We start from the raw sequence: 27585 nt of genomic DNA, 5'->3' as shown, positions 1-27585 counted from the left end.
TCGACCACAAACCCCCGCAGCGACCTTGAAAAGAGCCACTTCAGTTCTGCTCCATATGCGAGGAGCTCTTCGTCCGAGCTCCCGTTCAGGCTGTTCCCCTGGGATAGCAGCTGAAAAGCTTTCGTTTCAACACACACCCCGCTCCCAGCCCCCGCTCTCCCTTTCTCTTCGGCCTTCGCTCCATCCCGCACCGTCCGGCCGCATCCCCGGCCTTGCGTAGATCGCAGCCCCCGGGGCAGCGCCGCGCTGGCGGCTGCTGGGCTGCGGGTGCCCCCTGGTGGCAGAAGCGGGGCAGGCCGCGGGGCCTTTGCGGCCTACACCTGGGGAAGGGGGGTTGGCGGAGCCGCGGTGTCAGCCTGGAAGTTGGAAGGGGCCTTACGGACATTTTGTTTCCAAGTCCTCCAGCCTGGCCTTGGGCTATTCCAGGGATGGGGCACCCACAGCTTCCCAGCAGCCTGTCCCAGATGTCAGCTTCTAAGGTCCTGTGGCCCTCTCATCGTCTCCTCTGGACCCAACAGCTCCATGTATCAATACGGGGCCCCAGAGCCAAACACAGCCCCAGCCACCCCCCATGGACATCACTGAGGTCTCTCCAAGGCAAAGCATTCGGTGGCTTTTATTGAGGAGAGAGGCAAGCAGGGACGGGTTCATCCCCTCTCCTATTCCTTCTGAGGGCCACACATCACTCCCCGGCCTCGGGGAGCTCAGGAGAGCAGCAGGGCTGCCAGGAGGCTGGGCAGCAGCAGGCAGCCACCAGCAAGGCTGGGGGGAGGCTGGGGAGAGCCATTGCAGAGATCGGTGTCACAGCAGTGGATACGGACCCCTGGCAGCTCCTGCTGCTGGCAGTGACGGGATGTGGCACAGCCGCTGGTCAGCAGGATGCCCAGGACTACTGCAAGGCAAACAGATGGCAGAACATCAGGGATGGTGGCTGTGAGGGTTTGCTTCCCCCCGCCATGATAGCCTTGCCATAAGGCAGACTCACCACTTTCGGTCTTAATGCAGAACCGGTGTTTGAAACCCTGGTGGGAGTGTGAGCAGGTGATCACCTCTGGGTTCGAGCAACCCGTGTCCACGTACTTGGTGCCAACGATGATGTTGCAGCCGTAGCACTGGAGCCCAGACACTGAACAAGAGCATATGAAACACAGCTGGATTTTTTTGCAGGGGGAAAACACTTTGGCTCCTTCCTAGCTGCTTTCTAACGAAGCATTGCAGCGTTCTCTGCCTTGCCAGGTTGCATTAAGCACTGAGTCAGAGATTAAATCTGCCCGTCGCTTGTTTACCCGTTGGGCACAAAAACACGAAACCAACTCCCGCTAGAGGTCAGTAAGAAATCAAAGATCAGCAATAAATATGAGCTGAGATCCAACGGTGGGAGCAAGGGAGCTTTGAAGCAGGGTATGGAAAGAAGAAGTGGAACCTCCAAAGCACAGATACCATCGAGCTCAGCTGCTCTCAGAAACAGCTTTTGCCATTTTTGCCTCAGTCTCAAGCAGTGCCAGTGCCCATGTTGCTCATGCTAGAGGGTTCACTTCATCTACACGGCTTGGTTTCCTCCCTGCTTTTATCACAGAGTCTATCAGGGAGGGAAAATAGCCCAGAATCAGGAGAGAGTGAGAGCAGATGCCTCAGCAGTTTGTCCCCATGGAGCTCCGCATAGGGCAGCTCAGCCTTGCCCTGCATGGTCAACAGCTGTGCCCGAGAATGGCTTCCCCTCAATCAGAATGGGAATTGGGCCATTTCTCACATTTCTTTTTAAAAAAATAAATACATTTAAAAGGAGATTCCATCACCCATAGATTTTAAGGCAAACACAATACCTGCCTCCCATGCTTGCTAATCATACAAATCAAGCTTCCTCTTGCCATTGCCTTCCCCCTGCCTCGCCATGATGCCTCACAGCCCTTCCTCGTTCCCATTTGCTCCCAAAGCATTTTCAGGTGCTGTGTGAGCCTCCCTGGGCACAGCAAGCTGCTGGGATCCCAGCTGCTGGCCCACGTTCCTCACCCACCTGCCCTCGTTTCATACCAAACGCAGTGATTGTGGCTCCCTTCCTAATACCACCAACGTGGCAACACGCAGCTCCATCTCTTGAAGTGGGAATAGCACCAAATTCACACCGAGAACAAATCACACATTACCAAGCAGGGTTTGAGGTGGACGCGAAAGACCCCCAAAGCGCTCTGAACCCATCGGTACTTACCTTCTGGGAGGACAAACACCACAGTCAGCAGAGAAAGGATCCCATGGGCACCTCCAGGCATGTGTCCTGTGAGCATGGGGGCACGGGCTGCCTGTCCTCCCTGCTTCCACACACCGCTGGCTTCCCACCTGCAAGCCCTGTGTCGAATATAAAGGCAGATCTGCAGGTCCGGCTGCTCCTCCAGGCACCGAGTCCTGTTGCGTTAATGCTAAATTTCTTCCTTTTCCTCCCGAGGAATTCTCTGTTTCTTTCAGTTTGTGCACAGACGTGAGCGCGTCTGTGCTACCCTCGGTTAGTTCTGTCCTATTTCCTCTGTCCACGATCGCTTCCCATTAATACTACTGTGCAGCAGCTCTTGGAGAGAAATTCTCCCTAATCAAGATTTAGTTTTAAATCCACTTCAAAATCCTCTAATTCAGTTGGATTAGGCAGAAGGGGTTTGGGGAGATGTGTGTGTTTTTACTTGTTGTTTTTTTCCCCTCTTTCTCCTCTCTGAGCTGTCTCTTCCTCACAGACAGACCCACTGGCTCTGTGACATATTCAATTTAAAGAAGGGGGGGGATGTTTTTATTAAGAAGAAGCAGTCAACTCATTTTAAATCCAGAGCTTGGGATTCTCTGACAAAGAACAGCCATGGGGATGGCTGGGGGGGGGGGTTAAAGGGAGGACCTGATGGAAGTTGAGGTGGGTTTGGATGTATTTTATGCATCTATCTCTTAAAGCAGTGAGATGCCAAATAGGGCTAAGCCTTGGGAAAGCCCAGCTGGGGCTGCTTGAGGTGAGGGTTGAGGCCATGAATGCAGCAATGCACACAGCCCTGTGGGTTGGACCAGGATCAGCCTCACAGCCGCAGGGTACCCCACAGACATCACCAGCCACTAGATCCATCCCCAGACCCACACTGGCTCCCCCCAGCAGTGTCCCCACGAGCAAAGCCTGAGCTCTGAGTGGAGCTAATGGGACTTGGAGAGCTAATGCTTACTAATAAGGGAGCGTGACCGAATGCATGGGATTAAAAAATTAAAATGACAAAATAAGCTGCTTATGCTGTGCATCCAGCAACCACCTACCAGCACCTGGAAGTCACCCACCCAGCACAACTTAGGGCTGATATGAGACCCCAACCCAGTGGGCATCTCTGCTGCCAACCAGAACCCCCAGGCAGACAGACCCCATCTCCATCCCAGCATCTTCATTAGCCAGCATACTCATTAATACTTCACTTGGAAGCAGCACAAACTTGTCCATGCTTGGACACCTACAGCACAGGGGTAGCAATTAGCACCTGGGAGAGGTGCCTAAGTGATGCAGCTCGTTTATTCAAATCACTTAAACCACCCACGGTGCCTCTCTTGCTTCAAAACAATGTGATTATAGCATGTCTCACCCAGCAGAGCCTGAAAGCCTGGGGGAGAAGGGATAAAATGCAGGAAATGGGATTGGTTTAAACACATGCATAAATCAGAGCATTCAATAAGGAATGAAGGCAAACTTATAATCCCTTAATAAACTCATTGGTGTCTGGCAGGGGAGAAGCAGCCCGGGCTCTGATGAAGTGATGCTGAAGCAATGCAGAAGTGATGCAGAAGCGATGCAGAAGCTGGAGACCACGCACACCTTTGGGCACAACACCTGGCTCTGCAGCCTTAGCCAACAAAGCCACTGCTCCATAGCAGCACCAGCTGACCCATCCTTGCAGGGCACTGAGATGGAGACCCCAAAAAAGCCATTGGGGCAGCTCAGGGCTGTGCAGAATGCAGGGAGATACACATTACATTGCAGTGGTGGAAAGAGCATCATGGGGCCTGGCCCCAGGCATAGGGCATGGGAGGGTTAGGAAACTGCCATCCTGCAACGGCTGAGAAAGATTTGATTAGCAAATCCCCCGCTACATTCATGTTCTCACTTAAACCTTTGCGATACCCAGAAAGACGGCTCAGCCCTGCACAGATTAGATGGGTTAGCCAGCAAATCCTGCTTTAGAGCTCATCTCTAGCAAAGGCAGAACTTCCCGCTGAGCAGCCCCCTTCCTGAGCACAGCCCCATGCTCTGCACCCCAAAAATATCGCCCTTTTTTCCTCCCCCAAATCGATCTTATGCTCGGGCTGCTCCAGTCTCCTGTTCCCCACAACGCAGCCGGGACGGGAATCGAACCCGCGATACCCGGATCCTCTCTGTCGCCGTGCCGCTGTTGGCGTGGCGGAGCAGAGGCGCCCCCCGCCGGTCAGAGCGATCCGAACGTCGACAAGGCTCCAGAGTCTGCTCTCTGATTGGATGGCGCCGATGAATATATTAACGGAGCTGTAAACAGAGCGTATTTTTACAATTTTAACGAAGCTTATAGGGTTTAAACATTTGTAAGAGCTTAGTGCTTACGGGGAATAAACAAAGGTTTTTATAGAGCGAAGAAAGAGGCAAGAAACTTTGCTCGCCGTGTGTTAAGAGAAAGCATTTATAAAAGCTTTAAATAGAGACAATGGAAAGCTGAAAAACGTGTTGTATGAAAGGAGAGAAGGTTAGCACTCCCCTTGATAAGGATGGAAGAGGCCCTAGTGGCCTATACAACACGCATACGGTTAAGGCACTGCCACCTACTTCGTGGCATCTAACCATGTTTTTTTTCTTCCCCCACCGTTTAACTCCAACACTCCCGGGGAAGCCTTTAACGAGTCCATTTTCTCCCTTATCGCAGCATTTTTCCTCTGCCCTGCACCGACAGCTGGTAACAGAAGTACACGGCAGCTTCTCTGCACTTGCAAAGCACAGCCACGTCCTGCAGCAGCTAAGCTTGTGCACAAACAACGTGCAACCAGCAAAAAAGCTAAACCCTGCACCATCATTCAGCATGCCCTGTGCGTGCTGCAGGAAGGGCAGCAAGACTTCCTCATAGCTCAGGGTCTCTGAGGGCCTGTATGAATGCTGCCTCTGCAAAGGATACCTTCAGTTCACTCCTTATTTCCTACTAATGTTCCTTTCTTCATAGCAGATGTAAGCACAGCTGGTTCCCCCCTTCCTCTCCCCCTTTCAGTCAGTAGAGCTCCTATAGAAACACTTCCTTTTAAACCTGATTTTAAGGGAGGCTGCTAAGGACACACGCAGCAGCCCTGACTGCAGCAGTGGGGTTGGAGCTCCATCATCTACAAGCTCCATTCCAACCTAAACCATTCTATGATGACACAAAGATTGCGCAGCACACTGCAGTTACCAACAAACGTACACAGAAAATCCCACCTTTTTATTATGGCATTCGTTTGGATGTGTGAACACTACGTGGCTATGACAAAAGAGGAAAGAAACAGCAAGGCTGAAACAGATACAGAGTCATGCCATTATCAGTACAGCTTCATACGATGGATATTCAAAATACAAAAGTTTTTTGGGGGGGGGTTGTTGTTGTCGTTTCTCTTTTTACATTGAAATAACTTTACAGTGTTGTTGTGTGAGCTTCCTTTTATCCAGAAGAAAAGAAAAATGTGCTGAGAACAGCTACAAGCAGAATTCATTTTAATGGTTAACAGAAGAAATGTAACTTTGCTCTAGAACAGCATCTATTAAACACACGTAACAAGAGGGGTAAGCAACTATACAGAAGGTAAGAGATTTCACCACAGGAGTCAAGTCAGGGGTAGGAAAGGGAAGGGGGGGGGAAACTGGAACTGCATGGTTTTATTTGGTCACAAAGTTTGAGCTGAGTGTTTAAAACGAAGCACCTTTCAAGATGCAGCACTCCTATATTTAAAAACAAGACAGAAACTTCCAAGAGACTAAAAACCTACATTCTGAAAACAACAAAAAAAAATAAAATAATAAAAAAAAATTAAGATATTAAAATAAAAAAAAAAGAAAACTCCACGCATCTCTAGGCTCATGACTTCACTTACTGTCACACAAAGCAGGCCGGCAGCTCTTCCTTAAGCAGCAGCAGCAGCGCCCAGAAGTAACACCACCATCAAAGTATCTTTGGGGTGCTCGACACCAGGTTGATACTCAGAACGATCCATTGATCTGCCAATAGATCAGGCAAGGCAAGGAGACACCGCATCTTTTTTAGTCTGTTTTGTTCTCTCCCCACCACGCTGCCCGGTTCTAGCCAAGAGCTTAAGGATGTTTTCTTTTGGGCCAAGACTAACAGAAACCACTTTATCAGATATTCTTCAGGTTTCCTGCCAAACTGGGTTTATTATTCATCGTGTGGGGATTTTTTGGTGGTTTTGTTTCTTTTTTTTTTTTGTGTGTGTTTTTTTTATATATATATTTTTTTTTGTAAAAACATTTTTCCTGACAGTCTCTCAAGTGATGCTGGAACGTTTTAACAGTCACTCTTCCACAGTTTAATTGTTTTGTCGTTTTCTAGTGCTGCCGATGCAATGATGTTCTCTGTCGGGTGGCAAGCTGTTGAGATGACAACATCTAAGCAAGGAGAAAAAAGACACACAAACATTTATTAACAACAACGAGATCGGCTCATTGCCTCAGCTTGCAGCCTAAACCAATGGTCCTGCTAAGGGAATAAGCAGGACTAAATTTCACATCACAATTCCTTCTAGTTCATGCTGAGTGAATGCTCCTATGGGACTGAGACTGAAGTCCCAAGCAGGTGACATCTCAGTACACGCTCAAGTCTGCCTTCAAGAAACAGCCATACACAAACAACAGGACCGTGTCAGCTCTTATCCTTCCAATAGCTGCAGCTTTAGAAGGTGTCTGTGAGCAACTCCACGTCATTCCTATTCTGAGTCACTTAAATATCTTAACCAACTCTGAACACTTAAATATCTTAACCAACTCTGAACTCAAGAGAGTCTCTTTTGCAAGCTGTTTTCTAAGTTGGTACACTGAAAAAACTAACATTTGCAATCGTAAAAAGGAGTGAACATTTAGGGTTAGATCAAGCCTCAGCCAGGCAAGATTTAGTAGGTCTGACAGCAGAAGCAAGAAAACTCCAACGCTAAGCCCTCGTTGCAAGCTGACATGAAGGATATTCTATCAATAAAGACAGGATGCTCTTTCCTACCTGTGTGCCCTTGTAATTTCTGTACAATCTCTTTTGTCTGAAGGTTCCAAATGTAAACCAGGTTGTCTTCTGAACCGGATACAATCCACTGGAGGGAGAGAGGAAAATCATTTTAATGACTTAGTATCCATATCCAGCTGCTACTACTCGCCAAACGCTTCGCTGTCACTACATTAGAAGGAAGGTCCAACACCACAGGACTGTCTGATGCAGTTCACTGTTTCTCAGAGTATTCAGAGCAAAGTTTTCTAGAGGAGGAAAGCTAAATGAGGGAAAGATGCTGAGGTGGTTCTATACAAGAGTTCAACCTCTGTTGATGCTTTCCACCACCTCAGTCAGAGCACACCACCCTACCCTGATAGCAGACTGATGTTTGACATCGCATCAGCCCTACACGTCCCATGGAGAACAGCAGAAAGAACTGCACGTCAGTAAAAAGCAGCCCGAACAAACACTAACCTTTCCACCAGTAACAGAGAAATTGGCAAATATGCAGTACTTCTCATTTTTGTGTCCTGTGTACGTCTTCAGGCACTGAAAGAGAAGAGCCACACAAGGCACAGGCACAGTTGAGAGGCGGCTTTTCTCACAGCCACGGACAAACGCTCTTGTTACAGCACATTAAATATATCCACCCAGGCTTCCCACCCTGCCAGCTTTATCTAGAGGATGCAGAGGGCATCTCTGCCCTACAACACTATAGAACTTTCAGGAAAGAAGGAAAAGAAGAAAGCCCTCAATTTGTCACTTCCCCCAAGAGAAATTTAATGTTGACTGACAGAAACACAGAAGTACAGCTGCATTCAGTGTTATGGGGCTACGCAGGAGCACAAGCCTTTCCACCCCCCCCATCCAAAGGTACCTTTGAAAGAGCTCCAATAAAAGGTTACTAATGCTTTTTTTGCTGTAAAGCTCACTAAATGTAAAGCAAGGTTAATAAGCACACATAAAGCCCAGATTTTCCTATATATTAAGTCTACAAAGCAAGACAAGATTGTTTTTACCTTTCCTTTGCTGTAGTCCCAAAGCTTAAGAGTGCTAGAAAACAACAGAAAACCAAAGATTGAGTTCTTGTGTTTTACCAGCAGTTTCCAACTAGCAGACAGTTTCTCCATACCCGAGTTCTTAAAGACTACAAGGGGCACTTTAGCCCGGCTTTGGAATGCAGCTTTAGTTAAACCCCAAAGCATCAGTTTTTACCAACATGCCATTCATAATCTTTAAGGAGGCTGCATTCTTTCACGGGAAGAGAAACCCATCTGGAAATAGGGACGGCCCTATAAATCATGCCTGTCCCCAATACAATCATTACCCCCAGCTCTTCAACTTTTGTGTCTCGCACTGGGATGCATCAGGCAAGTAAACAAAGGATTGAAACCATCTGAAGACAGCTCAAGCATAAGCTAGATCATAGAAGGAGAATAAGCAAGCTGCTGAATTTTATTCAGATATAATATGGCAGTATGTGTGTACCTGTGTAGGGTCATTATCATGACAGGCAATGAGCAGCAAACTAAAGTTTCATCTGATATTCATTAACACTTCAATGATGGTGGGTTTTAATTGATTTGATAATACCTACTTGTCCAAAGTTGCAGCTAGAATGTATTTGCCATTCGGGGAGAACTTCACGAAAGACACAGGAGGGTTATCATCATCTGAAATGAAGATCAAGTGATTATCAAATAGTACCTATTAAAGCGATTGTTGAATAACGTTATTGTCCCATTGGCCGAGAATTTCTTTTGACAGTAATCTGTTGTTAACAGCTTTCAGTTTTGTCATCCTGTGGTGATTCAAGCAATACAGGTGTAAGAAAGTGATTGTTTCCAGTATTTCAATAAAAGGATATTAAACATTTTGCTCACAGGCATTTTAAATGACCCTTCGTAACCGAACTTTCATTCCTTCCATCAGCACTTGTCAGAGCAAGAACATATCTGTAATAAAATGGCTTTTAAAACGCAGAGTATACATCTATCACCAATCTGCAGTGCCATGTCGGCTTTATAAAGCACTTATATAACACTTTATAAGAATATGAAAGACTGGGAACATATGCCTTATAGGTGGTTTCCTTTTATTAGCTTTGCTCACAAGATGCCTTATGTCATCAGCAATAAAAGCAGGCAGCTTGTTCAGTCACAGACTGTTTCCATCATATCCAACAGCACAAACACCTTGGTTGTTCTTTGTTGTTACAGTTCTGAGCTGCTGCACAGCAATCATTACAGAGCTGAACAGTAGAAAACGTTGGAAGTCTTTCATCCAGCATCTAGACTTACAGAACACTCCAAGGTTAAGCAAGATCCCATATATGCAAGAGGATAGCTCCTATTAACTGTCATAGCTCCAAAGACAACAGTGTACTAATGGAACAGCATGAAGACAGAAAAATAGAGGTTAAGGAAGTCAGTGCTCACTGTGATGATGCAGTATATCTGTATCACAGCTGGACAGCAAAGAATGAAGCACAAACAAAAAGCATTCCTACTTACCAATGAGTGTTTTCAAGCACTGTCCTGATGCTGTATCCCAGATTCGACTATAAAAAACACATGGGACTCATTACTACCACTGTAAGCTTTATTATTACCATCATTAATCTTTCATCAAAGTGCAATAGATTTGAACATTGCAGCAGACAAGAAACAACCACTTACCAGAGTCCATCATAACTACTTGACACTATCAGGGATCCATCACGATTAAAATGCACCTGTAATATTATAAAAGAGGGGGGAAATTACAATAGCCTCACATGTTCTGAGGTCAACTTACTGCCTTCAAATACACCTGAAAATGCTGCAATTTAAAGCAATAATTACTACTAATGTGTATTATAAGTATGAAATGTCTTCTAGGTAAAATAGAACAACCAGACCAATCACATTAAAGCAGGTATGGTTTAACACAACCAAGGCTCAATATTCTTTCAGTGTTTCCTCCATTTCCAAAATATTAAGAGCTGAACACCTTCTGTTCCTTCATTTGAAGGGATATGATTGCAATCCAAGCCATTTTCACAAAATGAATTAACAAGGCTGGAGTGTATTACGAAACCACCCCGCTCCAGACCTCAGCAATTGCTCTTAACATGAAAGCAACAGATGTACAGCAGGTCCAGGTTGCTCTCCATTCCTCAAAGAGATCACCAGTCCATATCCCAGCATCAGACTGCCAGACTCAGACACGACCAGCACATCACTATTCACTGCTCCCCACGCTGAGGCTCAAGACACAAAACCACGTAAGCCTTACAGATAAGGCTCTTAATTTTGCTCTCACCCAGCCATGACCATCCATAAACCACAGCCTATTCACTACATTTTATAAGGGTATCATAATAAGAGCATAAGCATGTTAGCGTGTTCATTTATCAGAAAGGACTTACAGCTGAAACTGGGTCAGAATGAGCAGGCAACGTCTTGAGGCACTTCCCTGTTTTCACATCCCATATCCTCACGCTTTCGTCGAACTGAAGAAAGACAGAACATCGTTTTATGATACAGTTATTTGTAACCTGGAAGACATTACAGCTTGGTGCAAGTCTAGACACACACGCCTTCCTCCAGTTGCACTGCAGCTGCATCAGAAAGGCTAAGACATAAGCACTGCACAGGGTGGCAATAACAGACTGCAAATACAGTTCTCTCTTCCTCTACACACAAAGAAAATTGCATGTTAGGGATGGGCTAAAGGCCTGACTGCGTCCCCAAGACAGCAATAACACTGCATAGCTCACCTAATTACAAGCTGCATTTGTGGAGGAAGACATCATCGAAATAAGGGATGCGCAGCAATTGCTGTGCACAAAAGAACAAAAATCACTTACTGATCCAGAAACGATGAGGTTTGATTGAGGGTTGAAGTTGCAGCAGAAAACGTAGTTACTGTGCCCCTTCAGTGTCTTTAAGCACTTACCCTGAAATAAGATTTAGCAGATTTAAATATGCAGTATCCTCTATAGGCATACATGCAGTCAGACAAGCTGCATGGTGCAGAACGAAAAGAAACCATCTCTAACCATAGACTTAGATAGACTTAGATAGGAACAGCTGAAGAAAAACAAAGGAAAGACTTTTTCAGGGACCAATTTTCAAAGCCTCTGGGCAATCAGGGAAAACCCAACAGTTTAACCCATCTCGTCAAATTTAAACCAATTTACCCAGTTTTCACTGTAACTGCAGAAAAAAGAAGGGAGAAAAATAAGCAAAGAGAAACGAGCCTATGATGAGAAGTTACAAATACTCTTAAGTTCCATCTGAGAGGCTGCTTACAGAAATTAAACTTGAGCCTGTATTGTTAGTGTAAGACTGAAACACTCCCAGAAGATAACCAGAGTCCTCCTGGTACCCATAAGCACTGCCCTCTTTGCAAAAGCATGCAGCACAACTCTCCCATCCTCACTGCCTGTGCAGCCAGCTGCTCATTTTAAGCAGCAAACTGGGAGCTACTACCTAAAGAGGATCAGTGCTTATAACTCTGTCTTCTCCAATCATAGCATGTCAAGCTCGTCTCTCAGAAGAACTTGATTTCAGGTAGCAATTCTAGGGAAAAGGAAGGCAAATAACAGCTTCTGTTCTTACCGAGCTTACATCCCATATTTTGAGTGTTTTATCATCAGAGGCGGAAACAAGAAGGTTGGAATCTGATGACCAAGCGACATCAGAGATCCCCTAAAACAAAAGAAACCAGTCCTCTTAGCTCCGTTTACTTACTGACACAGGAAAATAGGAAACAGACTCCATGTTCACAGCTGAAGTGCCAAAGATTCAGCACTGGGAGATGCAAATTCATTAATGAGACTGGGTTACAACTCCTTTGACAGTTCTTCATTTTAAGTTGGGACGTGCACTCCAAAAACACCAACAGCTTCCTCACATAGCTCTTACTGTGGCCACCAACACCCCTTCATTGAATTCACAAACAGTATATTACATAAACTAATCGGAATGAGTGGTTTCTCATCATGACAAATGGCTCACTGCTTCTGGCCTGAGCTCCCGAGGGCTGGAGGAGAAACAGGACTCTACTGGTTTTTCATCTGCTGAATCTTCATCTTTGCTTCTGAAACTTCAGCACGTTAACAAACTTTGGGAAACAAAACGGAAGAGTTTGGGGATTTGTGTTTTCTCTACAGCTTTGGAGAATGAGTAAGTGCTGTGTTTACACAGACAAAGCCACAAGGAAAATTCAATCTCCTTACAAGGCAAGCCACTCTGCTCCAGATACAAGGGAAAGACAGAAGAGGGCACGGCGTTCACAAGGATTTTCACCTGATAATATATTGCCCCTTGTAGGAAGCTGGTGTTGCTGAAATGGAGGGACTCAAGAAAAAGGCCAGTGTGCATGCAGGTACTTCACTATCAGCCTGCACTTCACCCACATTTCCAGCTTGACCTGGTGTCACCTCAGTAATTCCACCCCCAGGACCATATAAACAAAGAGATACAAATACAGCCTTCTGCAGCAAAGGAACCACAAATGGAAATGACTAGATGAGGAAAAAGAAGGGAAAACGAATTCATTACAAGAAAAAACTCATTTCCAAGCACGCAGCGATCTCCTCATACTTACCAGTTTATGGCCAGATATCGTTTTTTCAAACTTGCCATCATATGCTCCCCAAATTTTAATAAGTTTGTCAGCAGCTGGAAAAGAACGTGCCAGTTTAAGAGACATGCAGCACTGACAGACACATTTGGAGGACAGGGATACGTTAACCATGCCTCTGCCAAAGGTGGGTAGCCCTCCCTCTCTATGCACACACAAGCGTATAAGGCTGTATGTAACTGGTAAAGAATGGTTTCATACACACCACGCTCACTGCTGCAACTGAGATTACATAAGCTGCCTGGAATGCAGTCTCCAGTCGCTTTAGTTTCTCTGATGACAACTTGAGCTTCTACTTTTGTTTAAGCCTGCCAGTGGTAGAAGCAGTACTGTTCCATGTGGAATGCTGAAACGCTTTTGCCCAGAAAGAACAAAAATTACATCACTACCTGGAATGAATTAATGCCTGCAAAAACCCAAACACACTGTCCATTTTAACTTGCAAAACAGGCCAGAGAAAAAGAAGTTGATATTTGCCAGAGGTTGGAAAACCTTAGGATGGGGGAAAGGGTCTTTCATAAGGATAATAGAACATAAAAGTGATTTACACATGGTATACTGGCCTTATAAAGGCAATGTGAAGTTAAGCCAAAGACCAAAGTCATTCCCGTGTCTGGAAGATGTTTGACTGGCCCCCACCATCACATTCAACATTGTTCTTTTTTAATTGCCCTTTCTTTGTATATGGTTCCTTACTAAGGTTAATATAAGGACATTTTCTAAGGAAAGCTATCAAGCAGTTTCCTTGGTGGCAAACATTACAAGAAATACCAAAGCTGTCAGGGGAGAACTCAACCTACCAACTAAGAGAGAGCAGCAAAACGCTACGATCTGCATATTTCATTGGGATAATCTAAGGCTCTGACTTGCTAAGAATCACAGGCACAGAGAACAGAAGCACATGGGCAGTTCTTCACACCACACTGCAATCCAGCCTAGCAGTGCCAAGTTAACTCTGACATTTCCCAGAGCTGAGTTTTACCTGCAGGTACTGCACACAAAGTTGAATTTAAAAGCTTAAGCTACATCTTTAGTGCCACGGAAAAGCACAAGGATGGGGCAAGAATCCTGTTTGCTTTTGTCCCCTTGCTCAGTAAGAAAACTGAACAGGAAAGGAGTCTGAGTTATCAAAACAATGAAAGAACTTAAAATCTTGGATTATCCCAAAGTCTGCCAGTTTGGGCATTGTTCCTTTTAAGAACACTTATCCCTTCTGCATCCAGTCAGAGTATCAGTTAAGACAAATAGCTCTACAAGGCCTGCATTTGCACACTGTTGATGTAAGAAAGCAATACTTACAGGAGCTGGCTAGCCACTCTCCATTAGGACTAAACTTTACAGATGAGACCGCCTTTGTATGTCCCGCTAATGTGAACTTTAGAGCATAATTTGGTTTCACTGGTGCAGGCTGGAAGAAAAATACATATGAATGAGTTCAATAAATTCCCAATTTAGTTTCTCAGTGACAAGCTCAGTATCAGAATAGATCAGCACACATGAATGGAATACACAAACATTTACCTGAACAGACTGTTTACATTCTTTTCCCCCCCCAAATTCAACAAGCCCTCACTAGAGCCAGCAGCACCTTACAGCCACGTGCCACCAAACTCATCCTGATCTGAATTCCCTCCAAGCCTGCAGCTAAAAGATGATAGTAACACAACAGTTCAAGCACAGAGTGCTTTGAAGATTAAAACAAAACCTCTGGTGCTGATCTGTGTAGTACTATTAAATGCCTGTATTTCTATTCCTTGCCCAGAAGCAAACCACAGGCCAACTCCCCCAGACCCCTTAAAACTCTATTTAAACCAAATAACCAACCTAGCACTATCTAAGCTGTACTCAGCCTGCTTTTCCCCTAGAACCTTCAGCACACTTCCCTCTCCAGAGCCCAGCAGAGGCAGACGTATTAAGAAGTTCTTAATCCATACTTGATTCAGTTCTCTAATTGCTGTTTGCCTGGCACACGTGCAGGTATGCACCATGTGCCTTTACGCAGGCATTGTTCAGAGCCCCCGTACACACCTTGCTCTGATTGGTCGAGGAGGAAGGAGTAGATTGTGTTTTGGTGGATTCTGCATCTGGTTTCTTTTCTTCTGTTGCCATGGTTCTGAAGCTGGCAAATGAGACCTACGGTGCTTGAAGGGGGAGAATGAACGTGCTGCTTCACAAGGCAGCCCTTGTCACGGGGAGAGGAACCGCGCTGCTAGGAACAAAACCCTGGAAGAAAAACCAAACAATCACATTAACAGTCGAAGAAAGATCAGAGGCAGCTAAAGGAACGAGATCAGCTTAACTGCAGATCTGCAGAAAACATGATGAAGAAACATACTGTACATCTGCTCGGCAACATGCTATTTTATGCCTTCAGGTCTATTAGTGGGCAAGATCAAGAACCCAAATACAAGACTTTTATCAGCTCCTGGACAGCGTTTTTTGCTGTGTTTTCTACCAATCACTAGAAATAAAGCAGAACAGCTCTTAGAGGCAGTGGAAGGGTTCATCTCATATTCCTCAAAACACCTGAGAAACACTTGTACAACACAGCAAATACAACATCTCATATATAAGGCATTTCCAAAGCTTAAAACCCCACCAGGTTTGTTGTTTTAGTTTTCCATTTCCTAATTCAAGTACTTCGGTCTCATACCTTCCCCCTAAATGCTCTGAGCACCACATCCCTGCCTCAGAGTTCCCCCTGCCTAACAGCAGCCTTGCATTAACCTCACCAGATCTGCTTTCTGTAGCAAAACCTGAGAAGCGCTGTGCTGTACCCTGCAATCAAGGCTGATGCTGCAGAGGGAACAATCACGCTGCAGCTCAGCTCCATTTCAGCAGCTTAACAGAATAACCCTCAGCTCACGCTGTAAGGATTTGCCTTCGCTGCCTATTCGCAATATCCCATCCCAAGCACAATTCATTTTGCTTGCGGCAGCAAATCTGGGAGGAACAGCATTGACTTTTGAAGCCATGATGCACATCTTGTCCTCAGGAGGGCACAGAGCTAAGTGCCACCAGTTGCCTGTCTGCTTTACAAGCACACTGCACAGTGCAGACTCATTACTTACTGTTGGCACCAGCAACTCCAGCTCTATAATACAGATCTGATGTTTTTCAACCTGAACTTAGCTGGGAACTTGAGCAAGCACACAGCTTGCTCCTTGCACCTCCAGGGAGAGCAGCACCTGAGCAGCAACAAACCTGAGCAGCAGCACCCTGTGGCACAGCACGAGGGCTCGCAGCATGCAAGCTTCAAAGGGCCCCGTTGCAAACACAGCACACCCAGGGAAGCTCGGGTAAACTCTGCAGGAAACTTCCCGAAGGCTTTAGACTGCAAGAATACACGGCCACGTGTGTGTGCACGCACACGGGCACACGCACATACGGGCGTGCACACACCCGCAGGGCTGCACGCGTTCTAGCGAGGCGTGGAGCAGCACAGAGCAGAGCAGATGTAGAGCAAAGCAACGCAGAGCAATGCAGAGCAAAGCAACGCAGAGCAGAGCAATGCAAAGCAACGCAGAGCGGTGCAAGGCCGGCGCGCGCCCCCTCAGCGCGGGACTGAGGGCGGTGGGGGAGGGAGGAGAGGCGGCGCCCCACGCGAAGCCGGCGCTGAAGAAGCCCAGCCGGCCGGGCTCGGCGGTGACTTACCGAGGGAAGGGGAAGGGGTGGGAGCACACCCGGCACCGCCGCCTCCTCCTCCGCGGCGAGGCGGGGTGCGCTGCCGCGGGAGGGGCGGAGGGGGGACGCGGCGGCGGCGGCGGCAGCTCCGGGGCCGCCAGGCGGGGAATGTGGCAATGCGCATGCGCGCAGTAGGCCAAAGGCTGCACAATGCCGCTCTCTCCCAGGAGCGCTACGGCGCGGCCAGAGGGACAAAAAGCATCAGTCAGCGCGCGTTGGGGCCGGGCGCCTTAAAGGGCCACGCGCCTCCCTCTTCAGCCTGCTTCCCGCCTTAGGAAGTGGGAGTGCCTCGGGTTGGGCGCTGCAGCTGGGCCTGGACTCCCTCCCTCCCTCCCTCCCTCCCTTCCTCCCTCAGGTGGGTGTCCGCTGCCTGGCTGCCCTGAGGAAGGGGAGGATGAAGGCACTGAAAGTTCAGGCTTAACCCACGTTGTTGTGAGGAGGTTGAGTTAATCCGTAAGGTAAATAGTGCAGCAGGCTGATGGGTGGGCCACGTAATGCTGTAATACCAAGCGAGGGTAGGTGCGGGGCCGTGCCCTGCTTAGGGAAGTATTTAGCTTATGTGCAGACGTTCTCTTCAAATTTCAGTGCTTTTCTGGAAAACAGTGGGTTTTTTCCGAACCGCAACCCGACTGCCTTCAGTTAGAGGGAAGAAAACCAAGAGACAGTGTTGTGTGCTGGCCCTGTAACGCAGGAAGACCTGCGGGCTCCAGAAATGCTGCTGAGAAAGGAAAAAAAGCTATTGGTGTAGTGAAGCCAAGACCATTCTCCAGCTTGGAAACCCATAGCTGAAGTCTGCTGCTTTAACCCTGCCCTGTGAGCATGGGGGAAAATACAGGCGTGGAAGTGTAAGAGATGCTCCATCCGCGCTATGCTGTTAGGGAATAAATCCAGTCTAGTTCTTGCCAGCAGTTCTTCTAGATGGACTTGGTGTCTAGTCTTCATTCTGGAAAGAAAAAAAGACTGAATACCACAAATCAGCAGGGTAATGCTATGCATTTATGCAGCTTGCTTGTGATAGGTGTTGCTTTCACGTAGGAGACAAGAGCCTGTGTTTCCTCCTCTCATTGTGGAAGCTTTTTTGCCTGATATTTCATATATATTAATCTATATCTATACTGAATGATACCTTTCCGGAACTGGAAATTATAGTTTCCAATACAAATGGTAATTGTAATCCTAAACAAGCCCTTAGCCTCTAAGTGTCCTGGATTTATCTTTAACAAATGTCATAATGTGAGCAGCAGAGAATCTGCACGGACAGCCTGTGTTGTCTTTGGATGAAATGTAACTTGTGGGTTATGAGTCATCTGTGAGGGTCCTTCTTGCTCCGCAGGCCGTGCTGCCACAGCTGGGATCAGCAGGATGTGATCTCTGTCCAAATTCCCTCTCTGTGAAAGACTGGGCCTTGGCAGGCTTCTCTCTCACAAAGTCTTTCATTCCATTTGGTTCCAAATAGACTGAACTTGGTGATCTGCCAAGTACATTGGAAAAGACACCTGTCTGTGAGGCTTCTGGGGGGCGAGAAAAGCTTCCCGTAATGCTGAAAAGGAAAGAAAAGTCCATGAGTGTCTCAGATGATAGGGAAGTGACTGCTTTCAGTGCTGATGTGAGCCCTCTGGATGTCTTTTAAGAATGCCAGATCCAAGGCCATGGATTCTGCTGTTGACTAACGTATACAATTCTGTCACAGGTTCCACTGAGACAAGAACCGATCCAACCCTGCAGATTTGATCCAGGGGACATTCATGTTTGCAGAAACGCTCCTACTAACTTCAGCACATGCTGGATCTGCTCTTTAGACTACTGCAAACAAGCAAATGCTGACTTTTGCAATGGTGAGTAATAAGACAGTAAGTTTACAAGCTATATAAGCCCGTGTTTATGTTTTGGCACAATTAGCAACTTCTGTTAGGACTTTTTATTTACTTGAGCTACTCAGCACAGAACAGGCATGCTGCGTGCTACACGCTGTTCAAGAAACAGAGGGAGCAAGAACTTGTGAGAGATCTGCTGCTTCTTTAACATATAGCTGTGTTCCTATGCTGTTGCTAATAGGCTGAAATCAAAGATACACCACATTCATATGTTTCTTCCAGGATTTAAACTCAAACACTGAACCTTTTCCAAACTGATATTTCTAGCTCCCCCACTACAATATGAACCTTACTTGCATTACTGCCAATGTTTGTTCATTTAAAACTAGAGATATTCACCCCAGCAGAAGGCAGCTAGGATTCAATTCATTCTGCCCTGGGCGGGATGTGCTCCAACACTTGGGCACAAAAGCCCAATGAATGTTGAAGAACTTATTTTAAGGTTAGATTATTGAACACTGCATTTATAGAACTCCGTGTTAGGAAAGACCTATGGAGAAGCAGTCTGTGTTTTTGTGGGAGAAGCTGGGACTTTGTGCAAGATTCGAGTCCAGCAATGTGCTATAATGTATCATCCAATGCAGATATAACCCCAGTGCAAGTCACAGTCAAGTTAATATGTGAAGGCTGCAGATTTGAGGGCCCCAAACTGAATCACACACGGTCTGACTGCCAGACGTGATGACAGCCTGCTTCTCCCAGCCTCTTCAACTGGAGCAGCAGGTTCTCAGCATTTCTGTGAATCAGGAACTTTGTTCTCGGCTGGTGCAAATGGTTGCTGGTGCAACTACAACTACTGGACGTTTTGATGCAGTTAGCTCACGTCTTTATTTTAGTATATCTCCAGTTTTAGTAAAATGTGTCTTTATTATTTGTTGTCATTTAGAAACGCAGATGTTTGAATGTGTTACTGTTGGGTTAGAGCTTCTCTTTGCCATTTTTCCAGCCTGCTGAGGGAAGAATGAAAGGTAAGAAAATACACAGAAATACATTAAGGCTTTAGCCCGCTGAAGTCTAGTGCATTGTGGTATCTAATAGTTTAAACTTGCCTACTCAGTAGCACACACTGTTCATAAGCTTCCTTACCTGTGCAAACCACTGTGTTAACAGCAGGTGCTGGGTTTCTGCATCACACTGAACATGTGACAAAACCATTTAGATGCAGCTCATTTCCAAAGAAATTTATTTACGGTGGTCAAAGCTACTTAGCCACGTTGGCTGGGCAGTTTGTCTTCAGTTCCCAAATTCCTTTGGTTGTATCCCTTTCTTTTCTCTCACAGTTGCTCTGCTTCTTTCCATGCATATAAAAATATCATGGCTCCTCCAAGTAATTCCTCCTGCTACATCCTGATAAAAGAAACTAAGATCAGACAGAATATTTGGTGGGCTTTTCATGCCCTTTCTCTCAGTGAATAAGTTCTCAGAACTACAAGAAAAATGAGTCAGAAGAGCTGAGCCCAAGTTCCAGTTCTGCCCATTATTTTCTGCATCATCATATTCTCTCTCAGCTTCATCAGCTGAAAAGCAGGGCTCATAGTATTTCCTTACCTACAAAAGCTGTTAGGAGGATTATTGCATTGTTGTGAATTCCACAGATGAAAGGTACTAAGAAGAACAAACTGTAATTATGATCTCAAACCTCTACCCTAGACCTGTCATCCTGACCTTACTGAATAATGCTTACTCAATCAAAGAAATTCTGCCACTATGTTAAAGAAAATCGTGAGTGAAGATGACTCCCTTTTGCAATAAGTGCATTTATCCCCTTATGTTCAACACCCTTCTGTCTTCCACTGGGACAACTGGAGTTTCATTTAATTGCAGTCACTTAATATACACTCTTATGCAATGCTGTATTTGAACACTATTGTTTCTTTATCCCAAACATGACTATAATAGAATAAACTCACTTTTTGTAAGGTATAATGACATTCACTCTGACAATAGCAGCTCCTGGTATAATAGGATTTGCCCCAAGTCTGCTGATAGATGAAGTCTCTTGGAGCCAGTGGTGGCTGATAACATGATCAGCATGGCCAGATTTTCCAGCCTTGAGGTTCGTGGAGCTCACATCAACCTTTCACATACATGGCAGGTATACAAAGTGCCTAAGGATGCCTCCAAGAATGGAGGAGAGAATACATTGCTGCTATGGTATTCAAACCACTTTAGCAGCTTTCTCTACTTGTAACCCTTGTGTGGTTTCCTTTGCTATAGGAAACTGCAGTTTTAGTGCTGAAGCGGGCACTGAATGATGAGCTGAAGAATCCGCTTACAATTAGTGCCTATGGCAAATGTCAGGAAAGTCAGTGCTCCAGGTAGGGCTCTCAGCAGTCCCTGACTATTAAATACTGGTAAGTGCAGTTAATGAGGTACTGAGTGTGGTCAGTGCTCATAAAACTCAACAGTCCCACAGAGATAAGTGTCTCTTTTCTGTTTCTGTCCACCCTTGTTTTCTATTGACTCAAGTCCTACTTGTGATGGAGGGAACAGAGAAGGAAAGAGCACCAATGCTGATAAGCCCCCAAGATTACTCTGTTCTTGCATAAATAAGTTCTTCTCACCAAACCCTTTGCAGAAAGCTGCCTAGAAGAACATACTTACATCTTCACATTAAGGGTTAAAAGCAGTGTAATATCAAGGAGTAAATACACTGCAGGTGTTGGTTAACAAGGTACTAATTGGGTGACTGGAGGTACATCTTAAAAGACCACAGAGGTTAATCAAAAGGCTTTGGGTGCATTTAGGATGTTCCTTTGAGCTTAGGGAGAAGGCAGCAGTGGTGAAAAATCTCTTGGTGTAGTCTTATATTTTATAGTCAAAGCTGAAAGTAAGGTATTAACTAATAGGTTGTTAGATCCTGAGTGTGAACCCGATATAGCAAAGCCTGTTCAGAAGCTCATTTAGTGATTGCAGCTCTCTCTTCCTCAGCCTACATGCTCTTACTTCTGGCTTTTACTTGTGCTTGAGTTATTCTAATGTTGCTGTACTGGGGATTTAGTTTGCAGACCTAAGGTAGGTGTGTGAGCAACTTGTATGTTCCAGCTTGAAAGCTGCTGTGAAATCTCAGGGACATGAATTGCTGTGCTAGCTCAGTTTTATACATAAGGAACATAACAATTTAGGATGGAACTATCTTATAACCCATGGTGTACTTAACTACTGTTCCTGGCTTGCTGTTTTACGATGCTCTCCATTGCCAAATATTAATTTCTCTATATTTTGGGGAAAATAAACATTTCATCAGTGTCTCTTGTTTGTACAGAGAACACCCCCCCAGTTGCTCCTGCTGTTTGTGCTTCTTTTTTTCCTTGGCCTTTATAGGGGAATGAACTGTTGGTCCAGGCTTGATCTGGTGATTGAGCACCTGGTGAAGGGCTGTGGCTGCCCATGGAGCACAGGCAAATTGCACCTGTGCTCCCCTCATGACCAGGAGGAGTTGGACCCAGAGTGCAGCTCCTCTGGGCTCATATAAAGGCCAGGCACTGAAGGGAGAGCATCTCTTGGAGCTGGGCTGCTTCCTGAGGAGGAGTGCTGTGCAGCCAGAGAGCCCATTGACCACCTGGGTGAGTTCAATTCTTCTTTCTGTGTGTGAATACCAGCCTACCTGCAGATGCTTTGCCTGGTTTTACCAAGAACCTGTCAGAAGCAACTTTGCTTCTTCATGAGCAGAACAGGCCCTTCCTGTTGCACCCCTAATCTTCATGCTGAAGCTGTTTTCTTTTAGGAGCTTTTTGGTGATGTTCATGGTTTGATACTTTCACAGTAGTCACAAGTGGTCACAAATTCATACAGCCATGTATTGGGGCACAGTAACTGACTCCAAATTGACCTGGTGATTCTCAGAACTCCAATGCTTTAATGTATGTATATTCTTCTAGGTTTGCTTGGAAAATGGTAATATAGGAGGTTAATGACAAGAACTGACCTGTGTTCATAATCTGATTCTTCCTTCCATCCCTGATGTGGGCTGCCTGAGGTGCTTTCAGGCAGGGTGGAATTCAATTGGGTTTCAAATGGGTTGTTTCACTCAGTCTGGCAGAATGGAATGTGTGGCAACTACACACAGGGCAGCTGTGGTGCAAAGCTGTTTGCCTTGGGATGCTGCAGGAAGCACCTCTGTCTTACTGCTCCCACAGAGGTCATGTGCTCTGGGTGCTGAGGGCACTCAAGTAGCTTTTGGCTCCTTGATGAGCAGATCAGAAAGGCCAGTTTGGAAGTGGCCCTGATGTGCAGTTTGGCTGTTCATGAAGATGCAGCTTCCTAAAGCATCTATCCTCTTGTCCGTGCAATAATCAATCTTCAGATGATACCAAACTGTGTGAGATGTCCCAGTTCTGTTTCCAACACCTTTGCTTTGCTTTTTCTTTGTGCTGCAGCACTGGGATCATGTTATGGGTTGCAGCGGTATCCTCTTTAAACTCTTTTCCCTCCCATTTGCATTTGTTTGCTTTGCGGTACAGGCTGTCAGTCTTTTGATTTTTGAAGTGTTTGTTTGTGTTTGATGCTCTTAGGGGTGCCTGCGTTTGTGAAATGAGTGTTATTTTTATTGCATCTATTAGATTATGATCAGCAAAGCAGCGCTGTGGGACGCACCGAGCAGCGCACGCTGCGTCAGGTTTGGGGTTTTCTTGTGTTTCTTTGTGTCCAAGCAACGTTTAGACGTTGTAGTAAGGCTTAGTGGGGGAATGGTGGTGGTGGGCGGTGATGTTGGAGGTCTTCCCCAGCCTCGTTTCTTGTCATTTGTTTGGGTGACTTCCTACTCCAGCTCGCTCTGCCCGCGTTCTATTTTTACTGCAGCTCGTATTTGTTGTTGCGTAATAAAAGCGAGCGCGCGTTACCCAATGCAAACCACGCTGGAAGAAGGAAGGAAAAAAAAACAACAAAAAACCCACGAGCAAAGCGCAGCGCTTCCCACTGAGCGCTCAGCTCCTGCTGGAGGCTCCCAGCGCCCCTGCTGGGACGGCGAGGTGGGCGGAAGGACGCGGTGCTGGGGCTGCTCTCCCGCTCCCCGGGGCGCTCCGCGGCGCGCAGCCCGGCCGAGCCCGCAGCAACCGGGGAGCGGAGCGGGGCCGGAGCGCGGTGGGACGCGGCGGCTCCTGGGAGCTGTAGTCCGGGCCCCGCCGCCGCCTCCCGCCCGGCCCGGCCCGGCACTACGGGCCCCACACGGCCCCGCGGCCGGCGCATGAGCCGTCGGCCGCCTTAGCGCATCTATTCTGCTGCCTTGCCGAGGATAAAAAGAAGAGCAACTGGAGGGACTATACGGCAAACGTTGCTGGAGCCGCCGGGGCAAAGTAATCTATTTAATCTTTCCCTTTATTTGTTAGATGCTCGGGGGTGCGTCGCTAGCATTGGGCCACGGCTTCTAAAGGAAAGGGGGAGGGAAGGGGGGGCCGGGGAAAGAAGGGAGGGAAGGCAAAACCCACTTGGGAAAGGCCGATGCTGATTTTCTTCTTCTTTTTTTCCTCCCCTTCCCTCTTCTTCCGCTCATCCTCGGTGCGGAGCCCAGCGCCGCTCCCCGCGCCCCGCAGCCTTTGTGCGCCGCGACAAAGCAACAAAGCGCGGCCGGGCACAGCCTGCCCATTGATTTCCTCCCGGCCCCGCCGCTCCTGCCCACCCTTTTCTTCTTCTTCTGCCTCTTCTTCTCCTTCTCCTGCTCCCCCTGCCGCCTCGCCCAGCCCGAAGCCGCCCGGGCGGGTGCGCGTCCGTTCCCGGCCCCACCGAGCCCCGCGCAGAGGAAATTTCTTTCTTTCTTTCTTTCCTCTCCTTTTTTTTTTTTTTCTTCCCCTCCTTCTTCCCCCTCTCTCGCTCGCTTTTCCCTCTCTCGCTCTCTCTCTGCCCGCCATCTTTTGAAAGGGGAGAGAAAAAAAAACAAAACAAACGCATTAGGAGCGAGAGAAAAGAAGGGCTGTGAGCGCTCTTAGAAAATAAGAAAGGGAGAGAAAATAAAGAGGGGGTAGGGGAGAAAAGAGAAGAGATTGGGGGGGAAAGCAAACGGGTGGGGAACGGGCTCTGGGGCTCGGGGCCGGCCGGAGCGGCTTTGGGGCTCAGCCCGCAGCTCCCGGCCATTTCCCGGCGCCCCGGAGCCGCGCGGTGCCGCTCCGTGCGGGGTTCGGCGGGACTCGGGCTGCAAACGGGGAGCGAAGGTTTGTTGCTTCAACTTTGTGTGCTTCCACGGTGCGCGCGGCGACGTGGCTTTCGGGTTGGAATAAAACGCAAAACTTCAAACAGTTTAAATGCTTTTTCTCCGTTCCTGCTACTTGTTGGCTTTTTGTACCCTCCGTGGGCGCCGCTGATAGAAGCGTTGTTTGTAGGGCTGCTTGGTTTCACTTTCAGACAAAGCTACAGTGTTCAGGTCGCGGATCTCCGAGCGTCTCTAAGCTGTGAGGCTGAGCCCTGCAGGGTCCCTCCGAGTGCCAACAGGCGCTGCTCGGCCGGGTGCGCTGGGGCAGCCCTTCTGTTGGTGTCTGCAGGAAGCAGAAGTTGCCGAAATAAACTTCTTTTTGTTCTTTTATAAGCAAACAAAGGGGCTTCACCGATACTTGTGATGTTTATAAATTGTACGTGTAGGTAAACAGTAGGTTGGGGGGTAATGCAAATAGCAGAGCACACCTGCTGTTGCTTGCTGGGAATAGAGAAGTGGGGTGTTTTTTGTGTAGGCTTGTTAGTGCTCTGAATGTGTTCAGTGTGTGTGTGCTAAGGGGGGTATCTCTAAACTGGGGAGTTGGGTTTCACACGGAAACCCTCATCCTCCATTTGCTCAAGTGGAGATATTAGAGGGGATCCTGCCTGCTGTGTGTGCTGCACAGTGAGAAGCGTGGGGTGGACAAGTAGTCCCCAATGCAGTCTGCCTGCACTGTAAGCACAGACCCTCGATCCGCGTTGCTTGCAGCTCCCAGCAGCTCTGGTGTGCTGTGTGTGTGTGTGTGTGTGCAGAGCGCTGCCTGCTGCTGTTTTGTTAGCTGAAGTTTGGGGAGTTCTCCGTCTGAAACAGTGTAACTTCTGACCTCCCGGCTTCCCTTTTTCTAAAGGAGAAATGCTAAGCTTGTGTTTTCTTTCTCTTTACTCCTTGCTGGTTAAAAATATACACTGCAGTGCTTTGAGACCACGCTTAGTAAAACGGTTAAAGGGAGGTTAATGGCGTTATTCAACGTTCAGCATCAGTTTGATTGCAGTATTGTCTCCTAAACTCTATCTGCTTGCACTGGGTGCTCAAGCTATCCCAGCTGAAAGGGATCGTTGCGGTGACCAATGCCTGCAGCTTAAACTGAGAATACACGTTCAAATAGAATGCGTGTGAAATAGCTGAGGTTTGTTCTCCGAACTGACTTTGGTGTCTGAGGTAAATAAAAACTAAGCTCCGTGGCTGCTGGAGGCAATTCTGACACTGCAGCACGTTCAAAAGATGTTGGTTTGGTTGGTGGCTGCAAGTGTGTTTCAGTGGGCTTTGTAACTGGAGCTTCCTTGGGTTGTTGTAACTACATCAGGAGCAATGACTTAAATCACAGTTAATAATCTAGCCAAAGACTGGCTTACCTGAGTTAAGAACTGTTTGCCATGTCATCCTTCAGCCCCCTTATAGCAGTACTGAAGGGTCCGTGGTGTCTGCAGCCCCACTCCTGGCCTGCCTGCTCTGCAGCTCTGGGGCTGTGTGCTCCTTCCCCCCGGAGTCATTTGGGAGCTCACTGACAGCACAAACAACTCCAAGTCAAATCCCTCTCCCCAGCAGCAGCTGAGTGATGTAGCGGGGGCTCATGTTTCAAAGGCTTAATTACTTTGACAAAATATATTACTCTGTCGACTTTGGGAAGCTATCAGGTGATCTCAGTATAGGCAGAGCTGCACTTAACTAAACAAGGAGCGTGGCTGTTTGTTTCTCTTTAGTCCCGGTTGCTCTTTCTCTTGCTAATTTACAAAATTCATTAATCTGCAGCGAGTTTCCCAATCATTACCATGAACTGCATGTTTTGTTGTGTTGGTTTTGTTGGTTGTTGGTTTTCTTTTTCTTAAATTACCACATTATTCTCCAGTAATAGCCCAGAACACCACTGCAAGCAAGAGAGTTCTGGGAATTAGGAAGGAGCCATTGTTTGCTGTGCTGCTCAGTGAGCTGTCAGGACATTTTGGAAGGATGTGTGCGTCTCAAGCTTTTCATTCCGCAGTGTCTTACTGTGATGTTGCTGGGTTTTTGTCGGTCATTAGTGCTTGTCAGAGATGAGCAACTTTCTTTGGGGGCACATTAACACTGCAGTGAAAGGGAGGAAGTACTCTATAACCGACTTGCTGCTAAAGCCTACGTTAAAAGGAAAGGATTTAAATTCTTTTGGAGAACAGTATGGAAATTCACTGTAATGTGCTGCTAAAGCTGCTTTTTCTCTTAGCTCTCATTCCTTCCCCCAGTCTTGCTGATAAGACACCAAGTGAAGAAACATTTGCTTTTTTTTTGGATTCCTTTCACACCTTGCTGGGCCTCATTCTCATTCTAGCCTGAGTCTGATAAGAAGACACCACTGTGTCTGGATGTATTTCAGCAGCAGGATAACCTGGGCAGAAAGGAAGGTTTGTGTATCTCAGTTCTTTTTCTGGGAGCAGGGCTTGGCATTTTCACCTTCACTGGAACTGCAACAGGTGGAACAAAGAAAAAAGAGGTGAAAGTTCTATGAAATGGGGACCAGCTTGGAACAACATGTGACTGAAGTGATTCCTGAGTCCATTTATCTTCAGACTGTAAGGTTTACATTCAGTCCTGGCTGACATAGGTCTGCTGTGGAAATGACCTCGTGTGCTCCTCTTTATATCTTTTTTTTCCCATCTAAAGTAAGAAGAGGCAGAAACAGAAACACTGCAGTTTTCCTTCCTAGCTTTGAGAGCTGGTTTTACTTCTGAACTTGAAACTCACAGCACTTCACTGATGCAGCTGCACTGATACTCTTGCAGGGTGCTCCCTGACACAATCACACCAGCAAGGATGCACTCTGTGTGTGACTGACTCGACCTGTTGTAACCAAACCCCAGCAGTGCTGGAACAAAGGCACTCATTTTCCTTGTGTAACTTTGTCTTTTTATGCTATCCTTGTATAACACCATGGGAGGTGCCTGGAGGGAACTGCACTTCCTCACAACTCTCCAATGTGACTATGCCAAGAGAAATCTGTTTTCCAGAACTGCACTGGCCAACAGATGTCTATAAG

At 46.8% G+C, this 27585-nt stretch overlaps 3 protein-coding genes and 1 non-coding gene across 6 annotated transcripts in view; 2 read left to right on the top strand and 2 right to left on the bottom strand.

Moving 5' to 3' along the window:
* Nucleotides 1-368: 368 nt before the first annotated feature.
* On the bottom strand, nucleotides 369-2503 carry LOC140260538 (ly6/PLAUR domain-containing protein 1-like). Of its 2 annotated transcripts, XM_072352988.1 has the most exons (3): nucleotides 2207-2503; nucleotides 986-1126; nucleotides 369-892 (listed from the first exon to the last, which is right to left on the bottom strand). In XM_072352988.1, exons 1-3 carry the CDS (start codon nucleotides 2280-2282, stop codon nucleotides 705-707), a joined length of 405 nt encoding a protein of 134 aa, XP_072209089.1. In that variant the 5' UTR covers nucleotides 2283-2503; the 3' UTR covers nucleotides 369-704. The 2 variants fall into 2 exon arrangements, 1 of the variants encoding a protein (XP_072209089.1); XR_011905568.1 differs by lacking the exons at nucleotides 369-892; nucleotides 2207-2503 and adding an exon at nucleotides 1824-1949 and having other exon boundaries at nucleotides 995-1126.
* A 2196-nt stretch (nucleotides 2504-4699) lies between these two features.
* Nucleotides 4700-4827, top strand: LOC140260625 (U6atac minor spliceosomal RNA). The gene has a single exon (XR_011905584.1). It is a non-coding gene; the product is annotated as a U6atac minor spliceosomal RNA (small nuclear RNA).
* Nucleotides 4828-5420: 593 nt separating this feature from the next.
* On the bottom strand, nucleotides 5421-16629 carry WDR5 (WD repeat domain 5). The gene is made up of 14 exons (XM_072352579.1): nucleotides 16491-16629; nucleotides 14865-15059; nucleotides 14136-14244; nucleotides 12801-12874; nucleotides 11810-11899; nucleotides 11056-11145; nucleotides 10615-10698; nucleotides 9884-9939; nucleotides 9719-9765; nucleotides 8803-8878; nucleotides 8225-8258; nucleotides 7680-7754; nucleotides 7221-7308; nucleotides 5421-6616 (listed from the first exon to the last, which is right to left on the bottom strand). The coding sequence occupies exons 2-14, from the start codon at nucleotides 14943-14945 to the stop codon at nucleotides 6516-6518; spliced, it is 1005 nt and encodes a 334-aa protein (XP_072208680.1). The 5' UTR covers nucleotides 14946-15059; nucleotides 16491-16629; the 3' UTR covers nucleotides 5421-6515.
* A 5196-nt stretch (nucleotides 16630-21825) lies between these two features.
* Nucleotides 21826-27585, top strand: part of BRD3 (bromodomain containing 3) — a 30495-nt gene continuing 24735 nt past the window's right edge. Inside the window, exon 1 of one of the 2 annotated variants that reach the window (XM_072352498.1) lies at nucleotides 21826-21960. The gene's annotated coding sequence lies outside the window, so the exon portion shown is untranslated. Of the gene's footprint in view, nucleotides 21961-23550; nucleotides 23689-27585 lie in introns of those variants that run through there. The other variant, XM_072352497.1, reaches the window with a different exon arrangement.

This window comes from Excalfactoria chinensis, chromosome 18 (genome assembly GCF_039878825.1).
Source record: "Excalfactoria chinensis isolate bCotChi1 chromosome 18, bCotChi1.hap2, whole genome shotgun sequence".
Taxonomy (NCBI): domain Eukaryota; kingdom Metazoa; phylum Chordata; class Aves; order Galliformes; family Phasianidae; genus Excalfactoria; species Excalfactoria chinensis.
The sequence above is the reverse complement of the archived record's forward strand: the minus strand, read 5'-3'. Positions and strand labels throughout refer to the sequence as shown.